Source organism: Arabidopsis thaliana, chromosome 3, assembly GCF_000001735.4.
Source record: "Arabidopsis thaliana chromosome 3, partial sequence".
Classification (NCBI taxonomy): domain Eukaryota; kingdom Viridiplantae; phylum Streptophyta; class Magnoliopsida; order Brassicales; family Brassicaceae; genus Arabidopsis; species Arabidopsis thaliana.
In genome coordinates, this window is record NC_003074.8 from 22,834,166 (window position 1) to 22,857,425 (window position 23,260).

Consider the following 23,260-nt stretch of genomic DNA (forward strand, 5'->3'; position numbering starts at 1 on the left):
TCATATAAGATAACCGTTTGTAGGTATTAAACTATGAATGATGACGCTTATTCAGGCCAGGCCTAAATAGTGTGGCTTATGTTTTGGGCCATTAATGGGCTCGAAAGTAGTATGAAAATATAAGTAAAACAGTATAGCCCATCATTCTTTTTGTGTAGCCATGACCTGTGACTGTGATAAATTGTACGGAGAAAATGCCAAAACTAACAATAATTTCATGTCTCTTAAACGTCTGAGTTAATCAAAACGAGCTCATAGTTATTGTTTTGTTTTAGAGTAATAAACTTAGACGTAAAAGAGAAATAAATGCATTGTTTTGGACCTAATAATAGTTGACCAAACATTATAGAATATAATAATTTGAGATTCATATCATGATGGATCTTAGGCTTTTTCTTTGAAATATGATGAGTTGTTTTGTCACATTGCAAATTACATGGTTCTTATGTTGTTTGATAAACTCGGCGAGTATGGTATTATAAAAGAGAAAAATAATCAGGGGAAAAAGCAAGCAAGTCAACATTGCGCGGAACTATATATAATCAGAAGATCTTGTTTGGTGCCTATTATTGCCTAATGACACAAAACTATTTTGTAGTGTTTTTTTTTTTTTTATAAAGTGTAGGAAGTCGGACCACTCGTTTATGAGAAATCGAATTTGGTATCAATTAATATAGAGAGTAATTTCACAAAAAAAAAAATGGTGGTCCTGAAGCAATGGTTGAATATTACGTAGAAAATGGTATTCCCAGAAAGTTCCATAGAGCGAGCAGGCCATGCCCATACCCTGCCTGCGTCTTGTCTCGTAACGCAACAATCAACAACTTGATGACCATTACGGTTATATGGTTTAATTCGATTTCTTTCTCTTGGTTCGCTTTGATTTTGGTTGGGCCAACGGTTAAATTTAAATCCAAGGTTACGTAATTTACCATTTTACTGCAAATATTGTCTTTTACATATTTACTACAGATGGGATTTTTATTTAATAAAAAAGGGAAATATAAAATAGAAAAGCGTTTTCTTTTTTTCTTTCTTTCTACAGTCTACTCTCCTGTTTGGTCTCTCTCTCTCTCTCTTTTTTTTTTACTCTTATCTCTGTGCAAGCAACTTCGTCTCTCTCGATAATGGCGTTCCGATATCTTCTCGCTGTCTCCGTCTTCGGAGTTTTTGTTTGAATTCTTCAAAGGACAGTCGGATCTTTGTTTTACACTATCTTCATAATCTTTGTTGGATTTCATCAGACTTGTCATTTATTAATCCATCGCGTTTCTCAGTGTTTCTAGTTCGCCAATTTCGGTTTTTATATTGGCTATTAACAATTCGTCGACATAACTTTGTGTGTTTTCGAGTGTGTGAGATTTTTAGGGTTCGTTCTTCAAAGGCTTCAGGGTCGCGGGAAGGTGAGATTCGATTGGATCTTTTTTGTTGTTGTTTAGTTTGTTCCTCTCCTCATTGTATATATATATATATATATATATATATATCTAAACTTTTCTGCTTTTTTGATTTTATTACAATATTATTTTTCAAAGTTTCTGTTCATGTGGGTTTTTTTTGTTCTTTGTTCTTCTTCTGTTTTTATTTTTTTAAGAATTATATTACTCTCTCTTTTATTCATCAATCTCCGGCAATTTCCCTCAATCTGGAGTTGATGAACTCACTCAAACTCTGTTCCACGTTCTTTACAATCAATGATTTCAAATTCTGAAAATCAAAGCTTGTTTTGTTGTTTCATAAATGGCAAAAAGATTCTGGAATTAGGTTTCACACATACTGCAGTTTGTTCTTTATCTGGGATTTTTGTTTAGGTTTTGGTTTTGTGTTTAACTTTTTTCTTATGAAATAGTTTTTTTTTAATTAGATAGATTCTGTAGAGTGCTTACTTGGGATCTGAAACCTTATTAAACAATGTTTGAGAGACTCACTTTTCATGATTTTTTGATTAATTAAACTAATCACTGTGGAAAATGCTTTCACTTTATACTACTACTATTCTCTTCTTTTTAGCTTCCTAATATATTTTATTGCTTTGATTGTTTGTTGACTTGTGCTACTACTAGTACTGTAGAAAAACTAACTATGGCCATCGGCTAACTGGTTTTCTTTTGTTATTCAGGTTTATGTTTGCTTGAAAATTTTGATACAAATTGACCAATATGTTGAACTCTATGGACTGCATTGTTGTTTTTGGTGCTAAAGAGAACACTTCTGATTGAAGGATGTTTTCACTTTACATTCAGCAGTAATGAAGAACGGACAGGTTCTTCTCTTTTTTTTTTTGGATCAAATTAGACCGGACAGGTTCTTCTATAACACAATTATTCTACCTTTGTTGTATTTGCTTTAGTCTTCTTCAAAAGTTGTGTAACTTCTGATATGCCTTTCCTTTTTGCAAGATAACAACTAGTTTCTGGTCCCTTGTAGCTATAAAGATTGGTGGATTAGGTTAACACTTTCACATAAGAAGTTGGACAATGTTGATCGTAAGCTAACAAGTAGTTTCTGGTCCCTTATAGCTATAAAGATTGGTGGATTAGGTTAACACTTTCACATAAGAAGTTGGACAATGTTTAAATTTCCTTACTAGCAATAATTAAGCTGTGTCAGTACTTGTAGATTTTGATTACAAAAAAGTGAAACTTTAGAAAATAACTATTATTTGATGGCAGTGCGCACAGGAGCTACAATCTTCCACTCAAGCTTCACATGACTCTCAAGGTGACCAGAAAACCAACCTATCAATAGATGCTCCTATACAAGATTCTGGTTCTGTATCTGCTTCAAGCAATGACAGTAGGAAAGTTTCACGACAAGATATTGAACTTGTAAGAAACAAATTTGAGCTCCTTCTTGTCATTTTTAACTATTAAAAAGTAGGTTTCATCGCTCTCTCCCTATCTAAGTGTAAATATGTTGTGTCCTCCCTCGTATATGTGTAACATGTGATGATAAACACTTTTGAATGATGTAGGTTCAAAATTTGATAGAAAGATGTCTTCAGTTGTACATGAACAGAGATGAGGTCGTGAAGACTCTCTTGACTCGTGCAAGGATAGACCCTGGATTTACAACCTTGGGTAAGCTTTTGAAGGTTATTAAATTCTCTTTGCTTCATTTTGTTTCATTGCATCATAGCCTTTCTTTCAGTCTTAGATTTTAAGAATTCTCATTAGCATAACTCCATCTTCTGTACTGACGTGGGATAGAAGAGCTACATAGGATACTGGGTTGTTGAAGAGTGACACAAAATGCATGTTATATATTGTTTAGTTATAGCATTAGCAACGTGAAACATGAAATGAAATCTCTATTTCTGACTCTCCTTTTTATTTTATGTGTGAAATCAGTTTGGCAGAAATTGGAAGAAGAAAACGCAGACTTTTTCAGGGCATATTATATAAGGCTGAAACTGAAGAAGCAAATAATTTTGTTCAATCATTTGCTTGAGCACCAGTACCATCTCATGAAGTATCCTCCTGGACCTCCAAAAGTTCCTCTGGCACCGATACAAAACGGAATGCATCCCATGGCACCTGGTAATAAGTCTGAAACCCTATATCACCTAAAAACTTGTATACTTATCACAAGTAAAATAAGTTTGATATTGAACTTCACTTTTATTTAACACTGTTGTTTCGCAGTGCAGTTAACATGCCGATGGGATACCCAGTACTACAACATCCTCAAATGCATGTTCCAGGCCATCCCCATCATCTTGATGCAATGGGAGTATCGAGCTGCCATGTTGTTAATGGAGTCCCTGCCCCTGCTAATTTCCATCCTTTGAGAATGAATACAGCGAATGAGTAAGAACTAACTCGCAGTAGAATGATTATTATCATCAGTTGATGGCATGTCCTGAGAAAAATCTCCATTTTTCTTAGTATGGTGATCGATACAACTGCGAACGATGCAACTCCTCAAGTGATTCCACCAAACAGTGGTGCGATGCCTGAGATGGTAGCGAGTCCAGCTTCTGTGGCGTCAAGTGGACACTTTCCATTTGCTGCTTCAGACATGTCGGGTATGGTAATGGACACTTCAGTACTTGATTCGGCATTCACATCTGACGTTGGACCGGATGGAGAAGGAGCCGGGAATTCCAGAGATTCCCTCAGGTCATTTGATCAGATCCCTTGGAACTTTAGCCTTTCTGATCTCACCGCAGATTTGTCAAATCTGGGAGGTAAGTTTCAATGTCATCCTTCTCTTTTTATTTCTGGCTATGGAATTGTCAGTTTTATAAAGAGCTGATTATCAGATAAAGATATGTATGTTGCAGATTTAGGAGCCTTAGGAAACTATCCAGGCTCTCCATTTCTTCCATCTGATTCAGAGATTTTCCTGGATTCTCCTGAACAAGAGGACATAGGTACTCTCTTATTTTTCAACTCTTCTTCTTCCTCCGGTTTCACTAGTCTTGAATCAGATTGAACTAGATTTGGTACAATGAATAATAAATTGAAAACCCAATTTGAAGCTGAACATAAACTTCAAGTTTGGTTGATATAGTGTTATGCTCTCTGATCATTATTTAAATTGATGCACATTATCTCTTTATCTGTATGAATAGAGGAGTTTTTCGTGGATTCGGTGCCTGGACCTCGTTCTAATTCAGATGAAGAGAAGCCTTGAATTGAAAGGTAGAGACGGCCATAATCATCTACAGTCACCAAGCATTATTAAAATAACAAGTATTGATATATAAATCAGAGTATTATGAATAAAATGAAGCTGCAGTTGTAGTCTCCTTGTATCTCTATTACAATTCTCTTAAATGAAGCAAGAAATAGGCGTAGACTAGTTTCCTTTTCTTTTATTTGTTTCAATCCTATGCTTTGGTCATATGTTATGTTGTAGTTATCTCTAAATGGATATTTTCTTTAAAAACTTTTTTAGAAATATGTCTTACAAAACACTGTAAATGTCGTTGAACTCTTTAGCAGCATTCTGCATCAAACCGGATATGAGACATAATACGCTTGAGTGTACTTATAAGAAATTTGTCTAAATGAGGTGAGAGCGTAAGTGTACTTATAAGAAATTTGTCTAAATGAGGTGAGATTTATGTTTAACAGATCAAAAATTAATGATTTATGTTTAGTCTTTCGCGTTGTCGAATCCGGAAAAGAAGCACAAAGCTTGAAAGTACTAACGAAATAAAAAGGCCTATAATCACACAAATCAGACTGTACAAAAAAAGGGAAAAAAACTTAAAAGCATCAATGTTTCTTATTATTCGATGATGCTATGACATAAATGCTTATAAACTATTCACAAAGTCGTTGATTCAGTCTATCACGAGTTTCTAAGTTTTTTTACATGAAGGCTTACTAGAGTCAGGACCTCGCTTGGCGTACAAGGAACCAGCCGCTGATATATTAGAAGGCAGAGAGACCGTCGCAGAGAGAGGTTGGAAATTAGTGTTTCCAACGAACCAGTAGAGAGCCCATTTGAGGTTGCAGAGAGTATACTTTAGTGCTTTGGTCCAACTCTCTTGCTTGTTGAAGCTCTGTGTTATTGAATACCCCAATACTTTGTCCTTTTCGATCCTGCAAAAAAGATTTTATATGAGAAACTTGTAAGTTTTTCCATTGCACCCATTAACAAAAAAAGATAAGCGACGACAAAGATTTTGGTCTAAAAGAATGGGGACTTGCTTGTATGGAAGGTTGAGGCAATTATCTGGTGGAATATTGTTCTCTTGGTCCTTTGAATTTGCAAAATCAGCAAAGTCTTTAAGACACATCAAATACAGTGTCATGGCTTTATCGTACCGAGTGCTCCAAAACAAGTTAACAGGACCAAACCTGCCGAAGATTATCAACAGCTTTTAGTTAAAAAGGGTCAAGAAAAACAAAGACAAAACTCAGCACAGGACATCTGTTTTCAGTTCAACCCCAATAACAAACCAGGACAAGAATATGCAATTTACTTACAGCTCATAAGTTTCGTTGTTGCTGTCTACAATTCTAGGATAACTCCCCATCGGCTGTATTTTAACTTGACATCTTAAAAGGGGTTACTGGTCAAGGATAAACTTCATATACAGTCAACAGAATCAAACAAAAAGGGTAAAATAAGGAAAAGGACTGTGAGATAGTTATAAGGATACTGAAACTTTGGCCGGAAATAGTTACACATCGTATGGAGGAGAAGACAGGCTTGGCCCCAAGCAGCATTGATCTCATCCCACTCAACCTAAATATGTTTCATGTTGTTTAGACAAAAATATGAGCAGAACGAGATTATAAACATACAAGGAAAGTAGCAAAACTTACTTTTATGGCAGGGAGTCTTCCAAGTCGAAAATTGTTAATTGTACCAAATTCCCCATCATTCCGTATGGGGAAGGCATCAATAAGTACATTTGTCTTATTTAATAACTCTAAATGTGCTTGTGAAACTTCAATCTTTGCCAAGATTGCATCTCTCTCTTCCTGTTAACAAAGACATATCTTTTACACTAGATCTAAGAAACGAGTGTTACACTGATAAAGCCTAAACCTAATCAAGTGCTATGGCTACTAATACCACAATAAGAGAGAACTATTATCAAGTGCTATGAATACTAATACCACAATGAGAGAGAACTATTATCACGAATCTGTGAAGCAAACGAATGAAGGCTCTGGACTCTCTAAAGTATCATTTAGTAAAATGAAAAATAAGGGAGAACCCTAAGAGTATCACCAGAAACGCACCTGATGGGCAATTAATTGAAACTGAAAATTATTGAACTCTTGCCAATACCTATACCAGAAAAGTCGAAAAAACATGTCAGAAAATAAAACCAGGCATTATAAATGTATCGTTGGCCAATAAGGAAACAGTGAGAGAGCTTACCGATCTTCAAGTTCGTTAAAACGATTTCCCTTGAATTCTAGCTCCTTCAGTTGATGGTTTACTTCAGCATTTTGTTTCTCTGTTTCTTCTATAGCTGCAACAAGTTTTCTTTCTTCTTCCTCAATCTAAGTAGAGCAGGAAACAACAACCAACTTCTAACTTAAGATTATATGAAATTCATCATCTTTAGAGTCAAACAATATGGTAAAAGCTGAAATATACCTTCTTCTTTTCCTTGAGAAAATCAGCTTCACTAAGAACATCTTGCGTCTCTCCTTCTAACCTCTGAACGCATGCTTCGTATGCTTCCACGTCCCTCGTCACATCCTCGACTTCTTTTTCAAGTTTATCAGACAATACCCTCATGCATTCTAAGCACAATGGCTGTTCAACCTATAAAATTCAAAAAAGGGGAAAGTAAAACATATTATCAGGTCCACATGACTCAAATTTATCGAGCAGATATACTCTTGTAACAAGAACAAAAACGTTAGAGCGTCATGATACCTGTGTCTGAGTTCTAGCAATATCAAAAGCACGAGTTAAGACATTGATAGTCGCATTAAAGCCAGAAGTATTTGAATGTAAGGGACCGTTTTGGCCCACTTCAAGAGACAGATTGTGAGAACCACCAGAATCAGAAACAGGCTCAGACTTATAGACAACTACAAACGATTCCTCCATCGCCTTTCCAGATTGAGTAGCATCAGGCTGAGGTGAGGACGCCCCGCGAGGACGTGGAGGAATGCCCTGAGATTGAGGAGGCTTATGTCGAGGTAAAACAACAAAAGAGTTGTCCATGCGTGTTGAACCAAGAACACTGTTAGCTCCATGGATAGATGAGCCCTGCGTAGCTGGATGCAACAAATCACATTTTCATTATGAACTTTTAGACACATAACAAATCATTCATCATAGTAATAACTTAAAATATGCTCGAAGAAGAACCAATCCTAATTCTCCAAGGCCTAACTTACAGATTGGATCTAAATCAACAATTGAACTCTATCTATCTATGATGAACAAGAACGCAATTACCAAACATGAATTCCAAAAAAGGGAACGAGAGGGAGGAAGAAGGGGCTAACCGGACGGAGGGGGATCGTTGAAGAACTTGCCGGCGTAGGAATCGACGCCGACGATGGTAAGGGAGTGGTGACAGTTTTGGCAGACCCATTTCGGCAGATTCGGATCGATCGGGATAGTCCGACTTTTATCTGGAATCTCCTCTTTCCTCATCGCTCTCCCAGTTTTTGTGGGGGTTTTAACCAAAGAGAAACTCCGTACGCAATCAATCTAGGGTTAGGGTTTGAATTTGTCTACACCAAACAATCTGTGTGTGTGATGCTTGTTACTAATCTAAATCATTCACCGCCTAATTTTAGATTTCTCTCCCAGAGATAGAAATCCGATAAACTGAAGAAGAAGGAAGACCTTGATAGATTTGTAGACAAAACTCACACGGAATTTATAGTTTTAAACTAAAATTATCATGTCTTAATCAAAAGCACCAGTGGTCTAGTGGTAGAATAGTACCCTGCCACGGTACAGACCCGGGTTCGATTCCCGGCTGGTGCATTGTTATTTTTGCCTTCCAAATATTTTTCTATCGCTCAAAACTTCACAATGCACGTGAACTTCGATTACATTAAAACATAAACGAGTTTAGTTTGTAAACTATTCAAGTTTCATTAGATTGACGATAATTTTTGTTGTTGTTATATTACACACACAAAACATTAAGAAAAGAAAAACAAGTTTGTATCCTCGAGACCTCATAAAAATCAAGTTTGTATATCCTCAGACCTCATAATTTAATTAAATCATCGTTACGTTTTAAAAACAAATCACTAAATAATGGGCTTTTAAACACTAATGTATATAAGAGATATGAGCCGTCCAAAAAAACAAAAATCAACGGTCTAGAAATAATAGCTGCAAAACAAAACAAATAAATAAAGAAGAAAAAAACAAAAACCCTAGCTAGAGAATTGTCTCAGAACATGAGGTCTTCGTTGCTCGGCAATCTTCGGAAGAAGTTGAGGCTCCCATCGGGTAAATTATTGCGGAACCACGGTAGTTGCACCCAGTAGCAAATAAATACGAAAATCAAACACTTACGAACATGTAGATCCCAACCAAGGCAAACGACGAGCATGGAGCAATAACAGAGGGCCAATAAGATAATCAAAACGAATGGCCGCTCAAGCAACGTAAAAGCCGCTAGTAACCGTTCGCCTTGTGTAGCAGCATCCCCCATTAATAACATGACGTTCTCCATAATCTTCCTCAACCTATCGTACCTCATCCTAAGAATGTTCAAATCGTTCTCCGACGACGGAAACGAGTCAAACTCTTCGGCTAACTCGTCTAGGTTGATCGAGTCAAGTTTCCGTAGCTTCAAATCGACGAGAATCAAAGGAGGCGGAGTGACGTTCCGATAAAACAACCAGTTATATGTTTGCCTCGGGGACTTGAGGATTTCCCGTAAAAGTATAACCACAATGCAAAGCACAATGCAATACGCAACTAGCCACGAAGTCACCAACCAATATATGTAGTACTCCCAAAAAAGAAACACAAAACTGACTCCAAGCGCAATGAATTTCGGAGTACAGGCTGTCGTGGATCTGACCGATGCAATGACCGAAACACACCACAAGACCATCTTAACGACTGTATAAAGCCTATCAAAATTATCTTTGGATATTCTTATACTGAAGTTCCTACTCTTTGGTTTCAACATATCTGACACAACTTCGCTTCTCAAAGCCGGCTCTGTTCTCGCAAGATTCGCACAATTAATCTCAACAGCTTGTGCTCTCAACTTGTCGATCTGATACATGGACAATGGAGATTTGTAATGAGCTTTCGGTAACATCCAACGGAAAGGAGCTGAATACCGTGCATACCCTTGCGCAACATAAACAAAACGAACTGCTAGCTGAAGCTCTCCCATCTTCTTCAGTCCGCTGCTTCCCAACTTCAGAATAGGATACGAGCAAGTGTAAATCCAGTCACTTTGTACCCGGTTCAATGGAATCCTCACTTTCCCGATCGGAACATCGTTCGCCTTATTCTTGTCCTCCAAGATTTGTCGATTATCGTAGATTCCAAGGGTTAACACCGTACACTTCTCGTAAACATCCCACGAATACTGCTCGTTCCACTTGGGTGAGACACTATTAACCACGGTTCGAGTCCTGGCCCATTTATTCCCGTATTTAGCCACTACGTAACTGTCGATAGTCTGTTTTTTCTCGTCGCTTCCCTTTAAACCGGTTGCTCCCAAGATCCCGATTTCTAATTTCCCGAGCAGACCGGGCCATAACCCTTTTACAAAAGCTCTATTGTCGCTCGAGTATTGGGTGCATTCCTCGGCGACGTGATAAGCTTGATCAGTGGCTAGTTTCATCTTGAGTCTGCTAGCGAACCTCCTCGAATCGCCAGCCGGTTTGACTTCAGTCGGCATTTCAATGTCGTAGAACAAAGCCGGTGCGGAACTTGGAACTTTGAGCGGAGTCATCTCTGTCAGCTTCTTCTTCAACGTCCCTATGCATCCTTCGTGTTGTTCGTCTTCTCTGTCGATTAACCTAATGTAGACAGTTCCTTCTAACGGCTCTGATGCAACAAAGATTAGATCTTGGTTCCATGACGGGTTTGTACCGGAAGAAACTTTCGTTTTTAGAGCGACTTTACCTAGAGTAGCTGTCACATAAACCGAAGGAGTCTTGTTTTTATCCTTGGAAATCAAATCATGACCTGAAACAATCGTAACCCTAACATAACAGAGCCTTGGGGCTAGGTAGACCTTAGGTCGCGTGTTGATCACGCGAGAGGCACACACTTCACAGGCGTCTGAAAACCAAGCCTCTGGATAAACCTCATCAACTTGTGTACCGAACCAAACTGACATCAGCAACTCCATGTAAAAGTCGGTTTCGGTATTATGCATAGAGTACCACTGCGGTGCGATTCTTGCATCGGGAGGAACCCTAGTCGGAATTTCCGAGGCCAGCTTGAAGTTGCGCTTGTTGATTACGGTATTGGTCGGACCGTCTTTAAGAGTAACCGACAAGACATCACCTTTGGATTTGTCGAAAGCAAAGACTTGGTTCCAATCCATATTTGGTCCCATTGGCAGATTTTTGGTAGAGGATTTGTAGTTCCCGAGAGTGATTTCGACGACGGGGCAACATATGCGGGCACTAGGGTTTACAACAGAGTTGTTGATGGCTTGGATTACTTGTACGTAAAGAAACTCCATCTGTTCGACGAGGTCGTGTGAAGAAGTTGGACCGTAACGAGGGTTTCGAGCTCCTCTTTCTCCTCCCAGCTTTGGAAAGATTTGCTTGACGGAGAATTCATCTTTATTGGCAGCCATCTCTGAAACAAAAACAAAAAAAGAAAGATATGAATAAGAAACTGAATTTCAGACATAAGTAAACACACGAATTAGTAATAAAGCTTTAAACGAACTGACTTAGATAGCTAAACAAGAACCCTGAAGCAAATACAAATCTATGGGGAATAAGAATTAGACTACCAAATTTTTGATCCTTTAACATATATCAACAGTTTTCAAGTTCCGAGTGAATAAATTAGGTATTGGATCTTAGGGGAAATTAAAGATCGAACCTTTAGTAGAGAAAGAAGCAGAGAAGAATCGAGATGAAGCAAATAAAGCGGTAAATATTTGAGAGATGAGTCAAAGGAAGTAACTCACAGACAATGTTTGGGACTTGTTTTGCTTCCGTCTTCTCCGGTCAGCTTCCTTAGGTTTCTTCTAAAGCAAGGCTTGATTATTCTTTTTGATATATATATATATATATATATATTATATATATATATATATAACTCATATAGAATATACACAAAGAGTTGAATAGAGAAACAAGATTTAGAGAATAATCTATAGGATATTTACAAAGAGTCGAATGCTTATATGTAATATCTTCTTTCCTAATAGAAACAATGTAATCTGCTATTATTTGTAAACTAAAATTGTTAACAACTTTAAAACGATGAAAATGTTTATATGAAATTAATTTGCAATACTTTCCCATTTTCGTGGTTTCATAGAATCTGCCGAAGAAAATCTACGAATTCTCTCATTGGCATTTTTACTTTTCTCTTGGCGTTTGGGTTTGGGTTTGGTTTTGACATAGTATTTAATGCAATTATAGAGAGATCCAAATTCCAAATTCTATACAAACGTTACAAGACTATTAAAAACAATTAATCGCGCGCCGACAAACCGGGCAGAACTATGCAACTTGAGCCACGCATCAATACATTCGGTATGGAAGCAATGTTCACATTCAGGTAAACACCTAACAGTTTCTTTGGTTGCGTATTCCGACAAACAAATGGGACATACAACATCACTGGACCCGGTCGGGAGTCTCCTACTCTCCCCTAGCTCAACTTTCTTGTATGACTCAATCGTAGACTCATCGAGACCTGTCCTCGCGACTTCCTCGCTTGGCTGCGGCATTACGGATCCAGAGAGGCGTGCAACCACTGCGTGTTGTATCTGGGAAGAGACTCTCTAGGACTTTACAATCAGGGCAATAGTAATTGTTGTGCTCCAGTTCCTTAAAACGATAACCAAATTACAACTGTCAGTCATTCGGCAGTTGTCCTAACTACTTAGAATCAAAAGTTAAGAAGCACGGAGATGTATAACTGCACCTTAAAGCGCTCATTCGTAATGATGTCGCACCCAGCATGAACCCATACGTTACGCCCATCACAACACACGTAATACATCAAATCACGTCAGCTACATATTGTAGATGTAATAGTTTATAACTCAGGTCAGTATTTCACCGAGCATGGTCAAAGAGACTCTTGCAGATGCCACAATACTGATTGGATTTCCACAACTGAAACAAAAAAAATTGGATTCAACTCTTTTTGGCCAAAGAAAACTGAAGAGTGAGGAAATTTTGGTAAGAACCTTTGAACAGTGTCTGAACCATGCATAGTAGATTAATGAGCAGAAGTTGAGAAAAAAGGATAGTAGAAATAAATGGATATGAGGCCCATATTATTTCAAGCCCAATTGTGTGGGCCTCAGATTTTGTTTGAAGCTCATTAATTTAGGCCTAATGTGGTAAGCCCACATTTATTCTCACCAAATTTTGCCAAACACATATATTTCCTGATATTACCTATTCTGATTATTTTAACACCAATTGCCAAACACATTTATAGAATCCTAAACTTACCAGAAAAAATAATTCAAATAATAAACTAGAATTAATGTGAACAAAACTTGTAATATATAAACTGGCATTGATGCATTTAAATACAAAACAATTAAAATGGTTATATTGAAACCATAATTAAATGTTCATACAAAACAAAGATTTGTAAATTTAGACTAACAAAAGTTAGGTGTTGCAACTGCTTTGACGAATGTCTTTTATAGTGATAAACTAAGTGTTCTAACTAATAATATGTGCTTAGACTAAATTTTGGCTCAAATTCAAATATTTATATGAGTTGATGGCTCTTTTCATCGCCCGTGGTGAATACTAGAAAGGACTACTTTTCATTTTCACCGTAAAGGTAAAAGATTCATACACCCTTGGCATCATCTGTAAACTTTGTTATTTTGGTTTTCTTACTCTTTGTGCAGACTCCATGGTTAGATAACATGCATTGTGTTTGGACAAGTCATTGAAGGTATGAAGCTTGTGAGGACACTTGAATCCCAGGAGAAAGGTTGCAGAATCTATGCCTGCGGAGAGCTCCCGATGGAAGCTTAAAAACCACCATTAAAACCGGTGCATTGTCATTGATATCCTTGTTCTGTTTTCTTATTATGACTATTCTTAATAGAGTTTCTCTTTAAACCTGAACCATGGTTGCAACCATGGCTTGTTGAACAATTGGCTTTTCTCGTCTTTTTTGTCTTCCCATTATTGAACCGGAACATCAAACCAGCTCATTTTTTTTTTTTTTGAATAAAATGTCAAATTATACTCAAAAGAAAAAATATACTTTTTACATCAGCTTTTTTGATATTTTGATAATAAGAGAAACAGAGCTAGATCAAAAACAGAGTAAATAGAATTGAGAGAGCAAAAACAGAGTCTTCTTTCTTAGAGGATGCTATGGACGCATGGCAAACCAGCTCATTTTTCCTACATCTCATTCATTATAAAGCGCAAGTCATCATCTTGCCAAACAGCAAATAGTCTAATTTCGTTATAGAATGGTCCAACACTAAAGCTTCTTAAATATTCATTGGGTTTGTGTTGTGTATATAAGTTCAATATTCAGTCAGATTATTCTTGCAACATATTCTGGGGACAAATAAATGTTACTGAAGAGGAAAAGGATTTGAATACTAGAAATGCTTAAAGCTTTGTGTGACTTTGAGACAATGCACTGTGAAGGAATCAGAGAAGTTGCTGGGAGATTCTGATGGAAACAATGTCACCGTCTGTTCCTGCTTTCATTGTGTGGTACTTCACAAGGATTCCTGCAATTTAGATTTGTAAAAGAATTGTAATTGTGTTTCTTACTTGCTAGATAAAGATGGTTGATTATGCAAAGTGATTTGGACATGTACCTTCGTTTTCTTGCAGTCTTGTGTGAACAGCAACAGCGTGGGGTGCGATAACTGCTTTAGGTTGGGAATCATTTGACTCTCCGGTCCAAGACTTGAGGTTGAGAATACCTATTATTCATGTGAAAATGTATGAGACCCAAGGAGAATGATCTAAAGAGGAGGAGTAAAGGAACAGAAAAGTAATGTAGATTTGAAGTTACCTGAATATGAAGATTCTTTAAGGTGTTTGAGGTCAAATATGGCTCCACAAGCTGCACTTGCGTTTTTCTGCAACTTATGAGATCCGATCAGATTGTAATCCCAGCTTCCATCTTTGTAGCCTTCACTAAGGAAGAGTTCAATGTGCCTAGCATCAAGAGTTTGCATTGTTCCTATACATAGTAAAACAGAAACTCTCTTAGTTGCAATTTAGTTATTTCATAGACTAACATCAATAGAAACAGACTAGAAGTTGATTAGTGTCTTTTACCATCACAGGTACTGAGGTCACAAACAGGGCAACGTACAAGCTGTAAATCTGGAACATGAGATAAGCCATGTTATAGTTTTCTTTTTCTGCAGTAGATAAAGTTTCTAAAGAAATTGTTCTTACCTGCAATCCAAATACCGCTTTTGATGTCGTTGATAAGACATGAACCACTGGATTGTAACATCCGTTCTATGGTTCCTTCCCTTGGGAATTTCAGACGACCACTCAAACTCTCAGTCAGGAGTGAAGTTCGAGAGTCAAGAACAAAGGCACCTATCCGCATCCAATCTATAATGACAGTGTCAAAACGAGATCAAAATGAGGCTGTGATCAGCAAATGAAGTACTTCAAAGTCAAAGATCTGTACAACATCTTAACATGACTAAGAAGAGAGTATGATGGATCCAATTCAAGGACTAACCAATATGCTTCTCCTTCTGACGGAACAAGTAAGAGTGACTCCCATCTGCAGTTTTCCATATCTTTTCTTAGTTTACCATTGTAGAAGAATGTATCATAAGTCCGAAATGGATGTGAAACTTACCAAAAGCTGAAGCATAAATCTTAATCCAGGTGGAAGAAACGGGAAACGGCACAGGGACCTGAAGATCACGCAAGCAGGCAAACCTCCAAACAGTATCCTCCATTGCGATCTTATAGAACCATTTGTTTGTTGCTCCCAGCTTCACCAGTGATTTACCATCCAAAAACCTTGAAATGTATGTCCATATATCTTGCTCATACCTGATTTTGCAGAGAAAATTATAAGATACGCTGATATAGAGACTTAGATCTAAGAAACGTGATATAGCGATGTGATTTTCAAAATTCTTCCTCGTTTGAATCTGGATTCAGTTTTTGACGATTGAAAGCGGAATAATATGAAGAAAAACTCAAATCCCAGGTTTCAGCAACCACACAGTCACGATCAGAGATCGATATAAGCATCTGAATCTCATACAAATCAAATTGATTCCAGAAGGTACCGAAGATGATTGATCGAACTCTATCTCCTAGATCCATCCAATACAGTAAGATTAAACGCCGTACAAACATTTCAAAATCAAATTCGAGCTCAACCCAAACTCACACACACAAATAATATCTGAGAATAGATCTATTTCGTTCATAGGGGAGAAGAAAATACCATGAAAAGCGAGACTGGTAAGTCTGAGCAGAGCACCGTGGAGATACACAGCCACGAATTCCTCTGAGGATCTTCCCGTTCTTCTGGTCGCTGCTCTGAACGATTCTTCTCTTAGCTCTACCATCTTCTTCTCTCTGAATATCGTTCTTCTGTTCGTTGCTCTGCACCAATTTTCTCTTCCGTCCACCATTTCCTTCTCCCACCGGAGCTATCATCTTCCCTCTACTATCTCCTTCGGCATCACTAGATCTCGTCTTCATTCTCTCTCTCTCTATCTCTCTTCTCACTCAGTATCTCACTAGTCGCTAATTTGTTAAGCGGAAAATTGTTTCAGAATTTGGTTTTTGCTCTGAACCGTGTAGCTGTGATATATAGCCGCGAGGGAGACACAGCGAATTTGAAAATTTCGAATGTCAAATGACGTATATACCCCTGTAACAAACTTTCTACCTCTGTAGATTTTAAAATTTTTAAAATACTTTTCAATTTTAGTTAGAACCCGGTTTAGCACCAACAGACGTAGCATTAACCGAGAGGGTCCCAGTGAGTGTGGTTTCCATGATTATGAAAAATCAAGATAGTATGGATTTTTTTTAATAGAAAATTCAGAAACTGTATTATGGAAAATGTTAAAAGCTATATTAACACTTCAACATTTTGGAACTTTAGGTTGTTGGCTGTGAAGTTATTTTCTTAGAGTCGGTGAATTCTAGACATTTACAAAATTGCTACGCCGGAAAAGTATCTAGCTGAATGTACATTTAATGAATCAATCGGAAAGAAGCCAGCATCATGTCAAGGGATTTCCCGTAAGCTAGCCGCCGAGGAAACAAATCGGTTAGCTTCCCACCGCCATTACTGTTCAATTAGAAAGCAAGTTTGAACGTTTGCAAGAATGGTTTAGACTTAAGAGAGCTCTAGTTCATGAATTTGCGGCAGTTTGGAGCTTTACAAAGGCAGGGCACTTTGATCTCTTCAGATTCATCAACCTCAAAGAGATAATCATACCTGTAGAGAAATAGGTTTTCATGATCAAGGTTAATAATGCATATGGATTTAATCTATATCTTATGAAAAGAGAAGCTGAAGAAATGTTTTACGTAAGCTCTTCCCCAGCTGCGACATTGGTTTTTGCAATGAGGACGATTCTGTTGTCTTCTCCATCACCCATACTCACTATACGAGCATAGCAATTGGGCATACACTGCACAAGACATAAACATCCTTAGTATTAATTACCAGGTTTTGATCTCGTGTGCCAATTTAGGGAACTTACTGAATGATTGATCAATCGTGCGATGTTCCCAGAGTCTGTGGCATCAATTACTATCTCTTCGCTTATCTTGAATAGCTGCGTTGTTGTTGTTAGACAATAAGTTACTTATTAGATGCAGCGGTTAATGTTTTAATCTAAGCAAGCAAGCAATCGGAACTTACGTAACAATCTTTGCCCTGCGAACGATAGTTTGCCTCTCTCAGATCTGCAACACTTCTCCTAACTTTCACCCCACGATACTCGATGATCTGCACAAGAATTTTAATAATCAGTAGTTAGTTTGCCTCAAGAATTTCAATTTAGCCATATCAAAACCACGAATAATACAACGTAAACTAAATACCATTTCTCCTTCTTGAATACTTTTCCTTGCAAACAAACCCCATCCATGTATGCCAGATTTACCAAAGCAGACTCGAAAATTTTCTGTCCTCTGAAGAAGATAATATATTGTTTATAAATATTCTAGGATAACAAGATGGAGAAAATATTAACTCTTCATGAATCAATGTTTACCTGCAAATGTTTTAGCCGTTCTCTGAATGATGTAAAATCTGCTTCCTGGTGTGTAACAAGGTAAATGGAAATTAAGATCTTCCTAAGATATTCAGAAAACGTTGCCCCAAGAAAGCAAAACACTGACATGAATGGAGCTCGGAATGAGAAACTTGCCTTAAAAGAGTTTAGATTCTCGATTGCACTCAAAGAATGATGGCTTGGTCCCTTAAGCCTGTGGGATATAGCCTCCAGATCAATCTTCTGAAACGTCAGCAGTAAAAGATATGAAGTAGTAGCTTTGCTAGGGAATAGTTAATAACGAAAGACTCTCCAACGTCCAAGAATAAACAAGATCCCCAGATGCATACCTTTGTGTTTGATCTACTATAGATACGGCATCTTGCTGCAGAAAGAGAATCAAATACACGACTCTGTTCAGCTTGGGTTTGGGTTTGGAAACCTGGAAGCTTCATCTTCTTGGTCAAAACGAGTCTTGAACCTTTGGCGCGCCCATATTGATTCTGAAGCAAATTTCTAGAGCCAAATACTCCTGAGGGTGTGTGCACAACTACAACACTATCTGGATCTGGCTTTCTACATAGTAATGATACAGGCGATCAGTTGGTCCCAGTATCACATAACAGGTCAGTTAAAGAATATGTCGGAGAAACAAACCTGTGAAATGAACAGTAAACTGACTTCCTGGTTCTCTGCACACCATTTTTTTCCAGGCAGTGCAACTAAATTCCATAGACAAAAACATCACTTACACATCCCTAAGATGATTAACTAACAGGACAGAACACCTTTGCAAGGGGTTTAACGTGAAAAATGAAGATTATCATAAGCACAGAGGCTAAGCAGTTTAAGGACTTGACTAACCTCCATGTTGTAACCTGCCCGTGATGCACACATTGCGTGGAAGTGAGTTGCACACTTGCAGCAATGAACGCAGGAACCATGTGTCTGCTTACAAATTGTGCAAACCTAAAAGGAATTTTCAGAAAATATGAATGATGTATAATATAATAAAACTTCTAATAGAACATGTTGGTTATACTTTCCACTTCTAGCATTCATTTATACCTTAAGAAATGAATTTGCTGGAATTTTGAAAAGTCCAACAGCAGGCTCCATATTTTCATGATTCAAAAACCCAACTTCCGGTCGGAACCAAGCACATGTTACATGAACCCACAAACCCTCAACGTCGCTTGGTTTTAAAGCACCACCTACATAATGGAAGAGTTCAGGAAAGAACTAGAAATATGGAAAGTGAGTTCAATTTAGAGCACATCTACCCAAAAGCGAATTCTCAGAATGACTGTATGGAACCTTGTGACAGGACAGTCAAGAATAAAACATCACTAATGCAAGATCAGGAAAAAAATCATAAAGAGAGCTAATTCTGCAGTAGTACCTTTTACAGGACAAAGACAACAATCTCTCTCAATGTCTGGTGTTTCACATGCTCTGCATACCCAGGAAGTGAGGTCCTGAGATTTGCTTACCCCATAACATTCTTGGTGCACAGCCACTTGACACCTGCTTACAGATTTGGTCAGATTTATGACTCATGTTTAGTTATAAGAACGCTGTAGAATTCAGTATAACCAAATTATGCCATTAAAGTAACCTGTTACAGATGATCATTTTATTTTCTTCCCAGTCTTCTACCCATCTGCATACAGCACACCTTTCAGTCGTCCACTTAGCCCTGACTGGCTCATACTTTTCTGTGCATATAAAATAAGTAGTAAGCAAGTATCTTAGCAATTTTAAACTCCAAAAGAAGGACGCCAAGAATTAAGATATACTCTACCTTCTAGCAAAGAGAGCATCTTTTGCTTATCCAACATCTGGGTTTCTAGAGTATAGGTACTGAATTCTGCAATCTGTAATATCTTGTTGTCAGTATTATACTTCTTATAGACATCATGCATGTAAATTTCAGGGGTATATAAGGGAAAGTTTATGAGAGAGTTAAGCATAAGGGATGTACCCATTTTTCTAGAGGTAGCATTGTGTCTTTCACTCTTACACTATACTTCCACTTTTTGGCTCTGCAGCCTGTATGCCGTTCCCATTCACTTGGTGACTGCTTCCTTGACCCACATGAACCACACTTGCACTCAATTCTGAAAACAATAGTTCCAAGATAAATGTGTTGTTTTAATCTCTGGAACAACAAGAGAATGGTAACAGAAGCCTAGGATCAAGCGCAGAATTGTCGTCTTCAGAGAAAAAATCATCTTACGGCATTGCATTGTACAGTCATGGACAAACAAAATCCTGCTCAAATGAGGAAATTGAAATAAAGATGATGCATCTAATACTTACGCATGAAATTTTCTGATATATGTCCCTTCCATGCCATTACAGACTACAGTAATCGCATCAGGCAGCCCAGTCTCTGTTGTCTTTTCTGTAGACCTGTCCCAAAGAGGTTGTGAAGAGGAATTTTGCAAATTAAAGAATTAGCAATAGAACAATGCAAATAATAAAAGCAGGAGAAGATATTTTTTTCGAGAAGACTAAAGTGAGAGAACATGAGATGTTAACAACATACTTAAACACTGAGTTCTGTTCTTCTAATATTGTTGGCGTAAGCTCGTGTTGGACTTTACAATCAGGGCAATAGTAATTGTTGTGCTCCAGTTCCTTAAGATGAAACCAAATTAGAACAGTCATTCGACAATAGTCTTCAATACTTAAAATCAAAAGATAAGATGCACGGCGATGTATAACGGCACCTTAAAGCGTTCATTCGTAATGTTGTCGCATTCAGCATGTACCCATACGTCACACCCATCACAACAAACCTAATACATCAAATCAAGTCAGCTATATAGATATTATAATTTCTTACTCAGGTCAGTATTTCACCAAACATGGTCACAGATATTCTCACCCAATCTCCATCATCTGAAGGGTGCCATATTCTCTTGCAGATGCCACAATACTGATTGGATTTCCGCAACTGAAACAAAAATTTGGATTCAATTCCCGTCGATCAAAGAAAACTGAAGAGGGAGGAAGTTTTGATAAGAACCTTTGAGCAGTGTTTGCATAAAAGCTCTTCCGGTTGTGAGTCTTTAGTCCTTTTTAGAGATTTTAATGGCATTACTGAGCCACAACCGTCGCATGTCCTTATGTCCTCATGATATGAACCCTACACAATAATTAAATCAGCAAATCGTTTAGGGGAAGGTATTTCCAGTAACTATAAAAGAGTCAGATACAAACAGTACATCTACGCCTATGTAGTATGTTTAAACTTCATGACTTAGAACAGAAAGTATATCACCAGACGTAGACACTACAAGATGCTTATAGAACTGTCCAGAATTGATTTACTTTTGTCTTCCCAAAACAATTAGAAGAGCAAACTTGAACATCTAACCAAAAAAAAGAAAAGGAATATGTGTCAAGAAAACGTGCCTGAAATCTAGAAGCAGGTCCATAGTCCTGGTCGGATTCCGTCGCAGAGGAATCTGGGGAGATGATTTCAGCATCTCCAAAATTACCATTTTCTGCTAAAACTGCTTCCTCTAGTGCCTTGTTAAATTCACTTGCCTTGTAATTGAACAAGTTTGTCTGATCCTGAAATCTGAAGAGATGAAAGACTAGTAAGGAACAAGAAACAAACACACAAGTATGAAAGATTTCCAGAAAGAGCGTCTCATGTACTTACTTGTCCATAAATTCCGTAAATGGATACACCATCCCTTGTCTTACCCATGCATAGTCCTGTTAATGACCACAAGTTTTCAGAAAAAAAGATAGTAAAAATAAACGCCAGCTTGAAGACAGATTAGGATTAAAGAGATTACCCTCTGAGTTCCATCCTTGGAGTACCCAAAAAACATGACACAAATTGCGCCAGGGACGCAATGTTTCAAGACCCCATCAGGCGCTTGTGATATCGGATCGATCACCACAGCCGGCCATGCTGGGAATCTTTTCCCACACTTGGCCCACACAAGATCGCCAACCGTAAATTCCTCTGGTTTGTACACGCCCTTACGCGAGGCGTCGGACTTTTTCGGCATACCAAAGTTAGCATCGTCGTAGGAAATTTGAACATCCCAGTAATCGCAATCTACTTCACTGCTGTCTCCGTTATCCTTACGTGGAAACACCTTCGAGTCTTTGCTGCGATGCAATTTCGAGCTTCCACTGAAACCTTTGACCTTCTTCCCCAGAGATACGTCGTCGTCATCATGACTAGACTCCGTCGACTCTCCCTTGCGACGGCTAGATTTCCATGTACCAACAATGGAGTCCTTGAACCTAGAAGGAACCGCTCGAACTCTGCCACGCGAAGACTTGGACTGGTCAGAGCAAACTTGTTGAGATTCTTCTTTGCTTGTCAAGGAGCTTGAGCTACTAGTAAGAAGTTCTGGTTCTTTGCTACATGGTTGATCCACGGTTGCTCTTTGTCTCTTCTTATACACTATAATCTCACCCTTTTTCCTCCCATACTCAATTTCTGAATCAATTTTGCACCGCTTCAGATTCTGATTCTCGAATGTCGTCAAGGTCCGTTTCAAAATCATATCCTACCTAAGCAATCCTCGCCTATTCAACATAAACGACTATCCAAATTCCGATTCCAAAACCCTAATTTCATCAAACAAAACAGATTTCGCACTTCGGACCTCCGGAAGGAAAAAGAAGAAACTCGTAACGTTTAAATTCCTCTCGCAAATTGGCTCAATAGTCAACGAACCCAATGCGAAACCGCTTCTCTAACCCTAAATTCGAAAACGAAAACCAAATTCTCGTTTCCCTCAACAGGATAGAATTAAGAAATCAAACGACGGAGAAATCGTTAAACTCTAAAACGACGGAGAAACAACAAATCCTCCTCGTAGATTCCCTGGAGAAAATTATCAGTCGGTTTCAGTACGGAGAAGATAAAACCTTAAAATCGACGGCAAGGGAAAACAAAAGAGGAGGAGAAGGATCTTTGTGTTCTGATGAAGGAGACACACACCGTCCGTCGTCGGTTTATATATTTCTCCTTATTATTATTTTATGGTTAATTCTGAAATTAATTCGCCTAAACAAATAATAAAAACGAAAATAAAAAAAACGAATATGCTGACGTGGCGGTTGAATGGAACAGTGTTTGGCTCCAGGGATTGGGGACGAGGGAAGACTGCGAATTTTCAGGCGTACGAGAGCGCCAAGTCGAAATCTTCCTTTTCATCAAATCTGACGTGGCGCATCAATAAATAACTCTCTCGTTTTTCTTCTTGTCACACAACTTATTTAGAAAAATCGAAGCTTGTTGGGCTACATATTGGGCCTACGATGTTTCTCGTGGAACATTTTGACAATTAATAAAAGAAACAACTTCGAGTTAGGCCCAATATGAACACTGTATGTTTCTCATGCAACAACATTTTGACATTACCAGACAATGGAGGA

General features: G+C 38.0%; 6 protein-coding genes, 2 long non-coding RNA genes, 1 other non-coding gene and 1 pseudogene across 17 annotated transcripts; 4 read left to right on the forward strand and 6 right to left on the reverse strand.

The window, feature by feature from the left end:
- Positions 1-500: 500 nt before the first annotated feature.
- On the reverse strand, positions 501-719 carry AT3G09695. The gene has a single exon (NR_141556.1). It is a non-coding gene; the product is annotated as an other RNA (long non-coding RNA).
- Positions 720-961: 242 nt separating this feature from the next.
- On the forward strand, positions 962-5,023 carry AT3G61700 (helicase with zinc finger protein). Of its 4 annotated transcripts, none has more exons than NM_001340121.1 (9): positions 962-1,781; positions 2,120-2,263; positions 2,673-2,828; positions 2,975-3,080; positions 3,351-3,539; positions 3,650-3,809; positions 3,888-4,189; positions 4,286-4,375; positions 4,577-5,023. In NM_001340121.1, exons 2-9 carry the CDS (start codon positions 2,249-2,251, stop codon positions 4,636-4,638), a joined length of 1,080 nt encoding a protein of 359 aa, NP_001327945.1. In that variant the 5' UTR covers positions 962-1,781; positions 2,120-2,248; the 3' UTR covers positions 4,639-5,023. The 4 variants fall into 4 exon arrangements, with proteins under 4 accessions (NP_001327945.1, NP_001327944.1, NP_001078325.1 ...); NM_001340122.1 differs by having other exon boundaries at positions 962-1,403; positions 2,120-2,486; NM_001084856.2 differs by having other exon boundaries at positions 962-1,403; positions 4,271-4,375.
- Positions 5,024-5,066: 43 nt separating this feature from the next.
- On the reverse strand, positions 5,067-8,281 carry ATG6 (AUTOPHAGY 6). Of its 4 annotated transcripts, NM_116036.4 has the most exons (10): positions 7,938-8,281; positions 7,357-7,703; positions 7,072-7,242; positions 6,850-6,974; positions 6,708-6,756; positions 6,285-6,443; positions 6,119-6,204; positions 5,943-6,014; positions 5,664-5,813; positions 5,067-5,555 (listed from the first exon to the last, which is right to left on the reverse strand). In NM_116036.4, the coding sequence occupies exons 1-10, from the start codon at positions 8,086-8,088 to the stop codon at positions 5,312-5,314; spliced, it is 1,554 nt and encodes a 517-aa protein (NP_567116.1). In that variant the 5' UTR covers positions 8,089-8,281; the 3' UTR covers positions 5,067-5,311. The 4 variants fall into 4 exon arrangements, with proteins under 4 accessions (NP_567116.1, NP_001327722.1, NP_974475.1 ...); NM_001340123.1 differs by having other exon boundaries at positions 5,067-5,813; NM_202746.2 differs by having other exon boundaries at positions 5,087-5,555; positions 5,943-6,204; positions 7,938-8,267.
- A 75-nt stretch (positions 8,282-8,356) lies between these two features.
- AT3G61715 lies at positions 8,357-8,427 on the forward strand. The gene has a single exon. It is a non-coding gene; the product is annotated as a tRNA-Gly (tRNA).
- Positions 8,428-8,845: 418 nt separating this feature from the next.
- On the reverse strand, positions 8,846-11,233 carry AT3G61720 (Ca2+dependent plant phosphoribosyltransferase family protein; the record flags this gene model as incomplete). Its single annotated transcript, NM_116037.1, has 1 exon — positions 8,846-11,233. The coding sequence occupies one exon, from the start codon at positions 11,231-11,233 to the stop codon at positions 8,846-8,848; it is 2,388 nt and encodes a 795-aa protein (NP_191731.1).
- A 347-nt stretch (positions 11,234-11,580) lies between these two features.
- On the forward strand, positions 11,581-12,404 carry AT3G61721 (annotated as a pseudogene). Its single transcript has 2 exons — positions 11,581-11,614; positions 12,036-12,404.
- Positions 12,240-12,760, reverse strand: AT3G61723 (PHD finger protein). The gene is made up of 2 exons (NM_001125408.1): positions 12,544-12,760; positions 12,240-12,446 (listed from the first exon to the last, which is right to left on the reverse strand). Exons 1-2 carry the CDS (start codon positions 12,619-12,621, stop codon positions 12,303-12,305), a joined length of 222 nt encoding a protein of 73 aa, NP_001118880.1. The 5' UTR covers positions 12,622-12,760; the 3' UTR covers positions 12,240-12,302.
- A 597-nt stretch (positions 12,761-13,357) lies between these two features.
- Positions 13,358-13,686, forward strand: AT3G09705. The gene has a single exon (NR_141557.1). It is a non-coding gene; the product is annotated as an other RNA (long non-coding RNA).
- Positions 13,687-14,261: 575 nt separating this feature from the next.
- RMF (reduced male fertility) lies at positions 14,262-16,310 on the reverse strand (the record flags this gene model as incomplete). The annotated part of the gene is made up of 8 exons (NM_001340124.1): positions 14,262-14,344; positions 14,435-14,542; positions 14,635-14,805; positions 14,904-14,951; positions 15,027-15,191; positions 15,325-15,369; positions 15,448-15,647; positions 16,051-16,310. The coding sequence occupies 8 exons, from the start codon at positions 16,308-16,310 to the stop codon at positions 14,262-14,264; spliced, it is 1,080 nt and encodes a 359-aa protein (NP_001319817.1).
- Positions 16,311-16,645: 335 nt separating this feature from the next.
- SDG14 (SET domain protein 14) lies at positions 16,646-22,851 on the reverse strand. 2 transcript variants are annotated; one of them, NM_001084857.2, is made up of 23 exons: positions 21,658-22,851; positions 21,519-21,574; positions 21,266-21,434; positions 20,877-20,996; positions 20,736-20,804; positions 20,578-20,646; positions 20,394-20,485; positions 20,165-20,257; positions 19,827-19,962; positions 19,647-19,719; positions 19,461-19,560; positions 19,245-19,369; positions 18,911-19,056; positions 18,707-18,811; positions 18,500-18,564; positions 18,193-18,418; positions 17,999-18,085; positions 17,843-17,887; positions 17,670-17,759; positions 17,488-17,574; positions 17,327-17,401; positions 17,151-17,254; positions 16,646-17,058 (listed from the first exon to the last, which is right to left on the reverse strand). In NM_001084857.2, exons 1-23 carry the CDS (start codon positions 22,381-22,383, stop codon positions 16,968-16,970), a joined length of 2,949 nt encoding a protein of 982 aa, NP_001078326.1. In that variant the 5' UTR covers positions 22,384-22,851; the 3' UTR covers positions 16,646-16,967. The 2 variants fall into 2 exon arrangements, with proteins under 2 accessions (NP_001078326.1, NP_191733.3); NM_116039.4 differs by having other exon boundaries at positions 16,672-17,058; positions 17,843-18,082; positions 21,658-22,807.
- Between the last annotated feature and the right edge of the window lie 409 nt (positions 22,852-23,260).

Bases quoted from the DNA above. Each gene is read 5' to 3' on its own strand.
- SDG14 (NM_116039.4), bottom strand. From the start codon at position 22,383: ATGATTTTGAAACGGACCTTGACGACATTCGAGAATCAGAATCTGAAG. The intron at 21,575-21,657 runs GTAATCTCTTTA...GGTCATTAACAG, and splicing joins CCAAGGATGGAACTCAGAGG to GACTATGCATGGGTAAGACA. The intron at 20,647-20,735 runs GTGAGAATATCT...TTGATGTATTAG, and splicing joins CTTCAGATGATGGAGATTGG to GTTTGTTGTGATGGGTGTGA.
- AT3G61723 (NM_001125408.1), bottom strand. From the start codon at position 12,621: ATGTATTACGTGTGTTGTGATGGGCGTAACGTATGGGTTCATGCTGGG. The intron at 12,447-12,543 runs GTGCAGTTATAC...TATCGTTTTAAG, and splicing joins TTACGAATGAGCGCTTTAAG to GAACTGGAGCACAACAATTA.
- AT3G61700 (NM_001084856.2), top strand. The intron at 4,190-4,270 runs GTAAGTTTCAAT...TATCAGATAAAG, and splicing joins AGATTTGTCAAATCTGGGAG to ATATGTATGTTGCAGATTTA. The intron at 4,376-4,576 runs GTACTCTCTTAT...CTGTATGAATAG, and splicing joins TCCTGAACAAGAGGACATAG to AGGAGTTTTTCGTGGATTCG.
- ATG6 (NM_116036.4), bottom strand. From the start codon at position 8,088: ATGAGGAAAGAGGAGATTCCAGATAAAAGTCGGACTATCCCGATCGAT. The intron at 6,975-7,071 runs GTATATTTCAGC...TGCTCTACTTAG, and splicing joins TTCTCAAGGAAAAGAAGAAG to ATTGAGGAAGAAGAAAGAAA. The intron at 6,015-6,118 runs GTATCCTTATAA...ACCCCTTTTAAG, and splicing joins TATTTCCGGCCAAAGTTTCA to ATGTCAAGTTAAAATACAGC.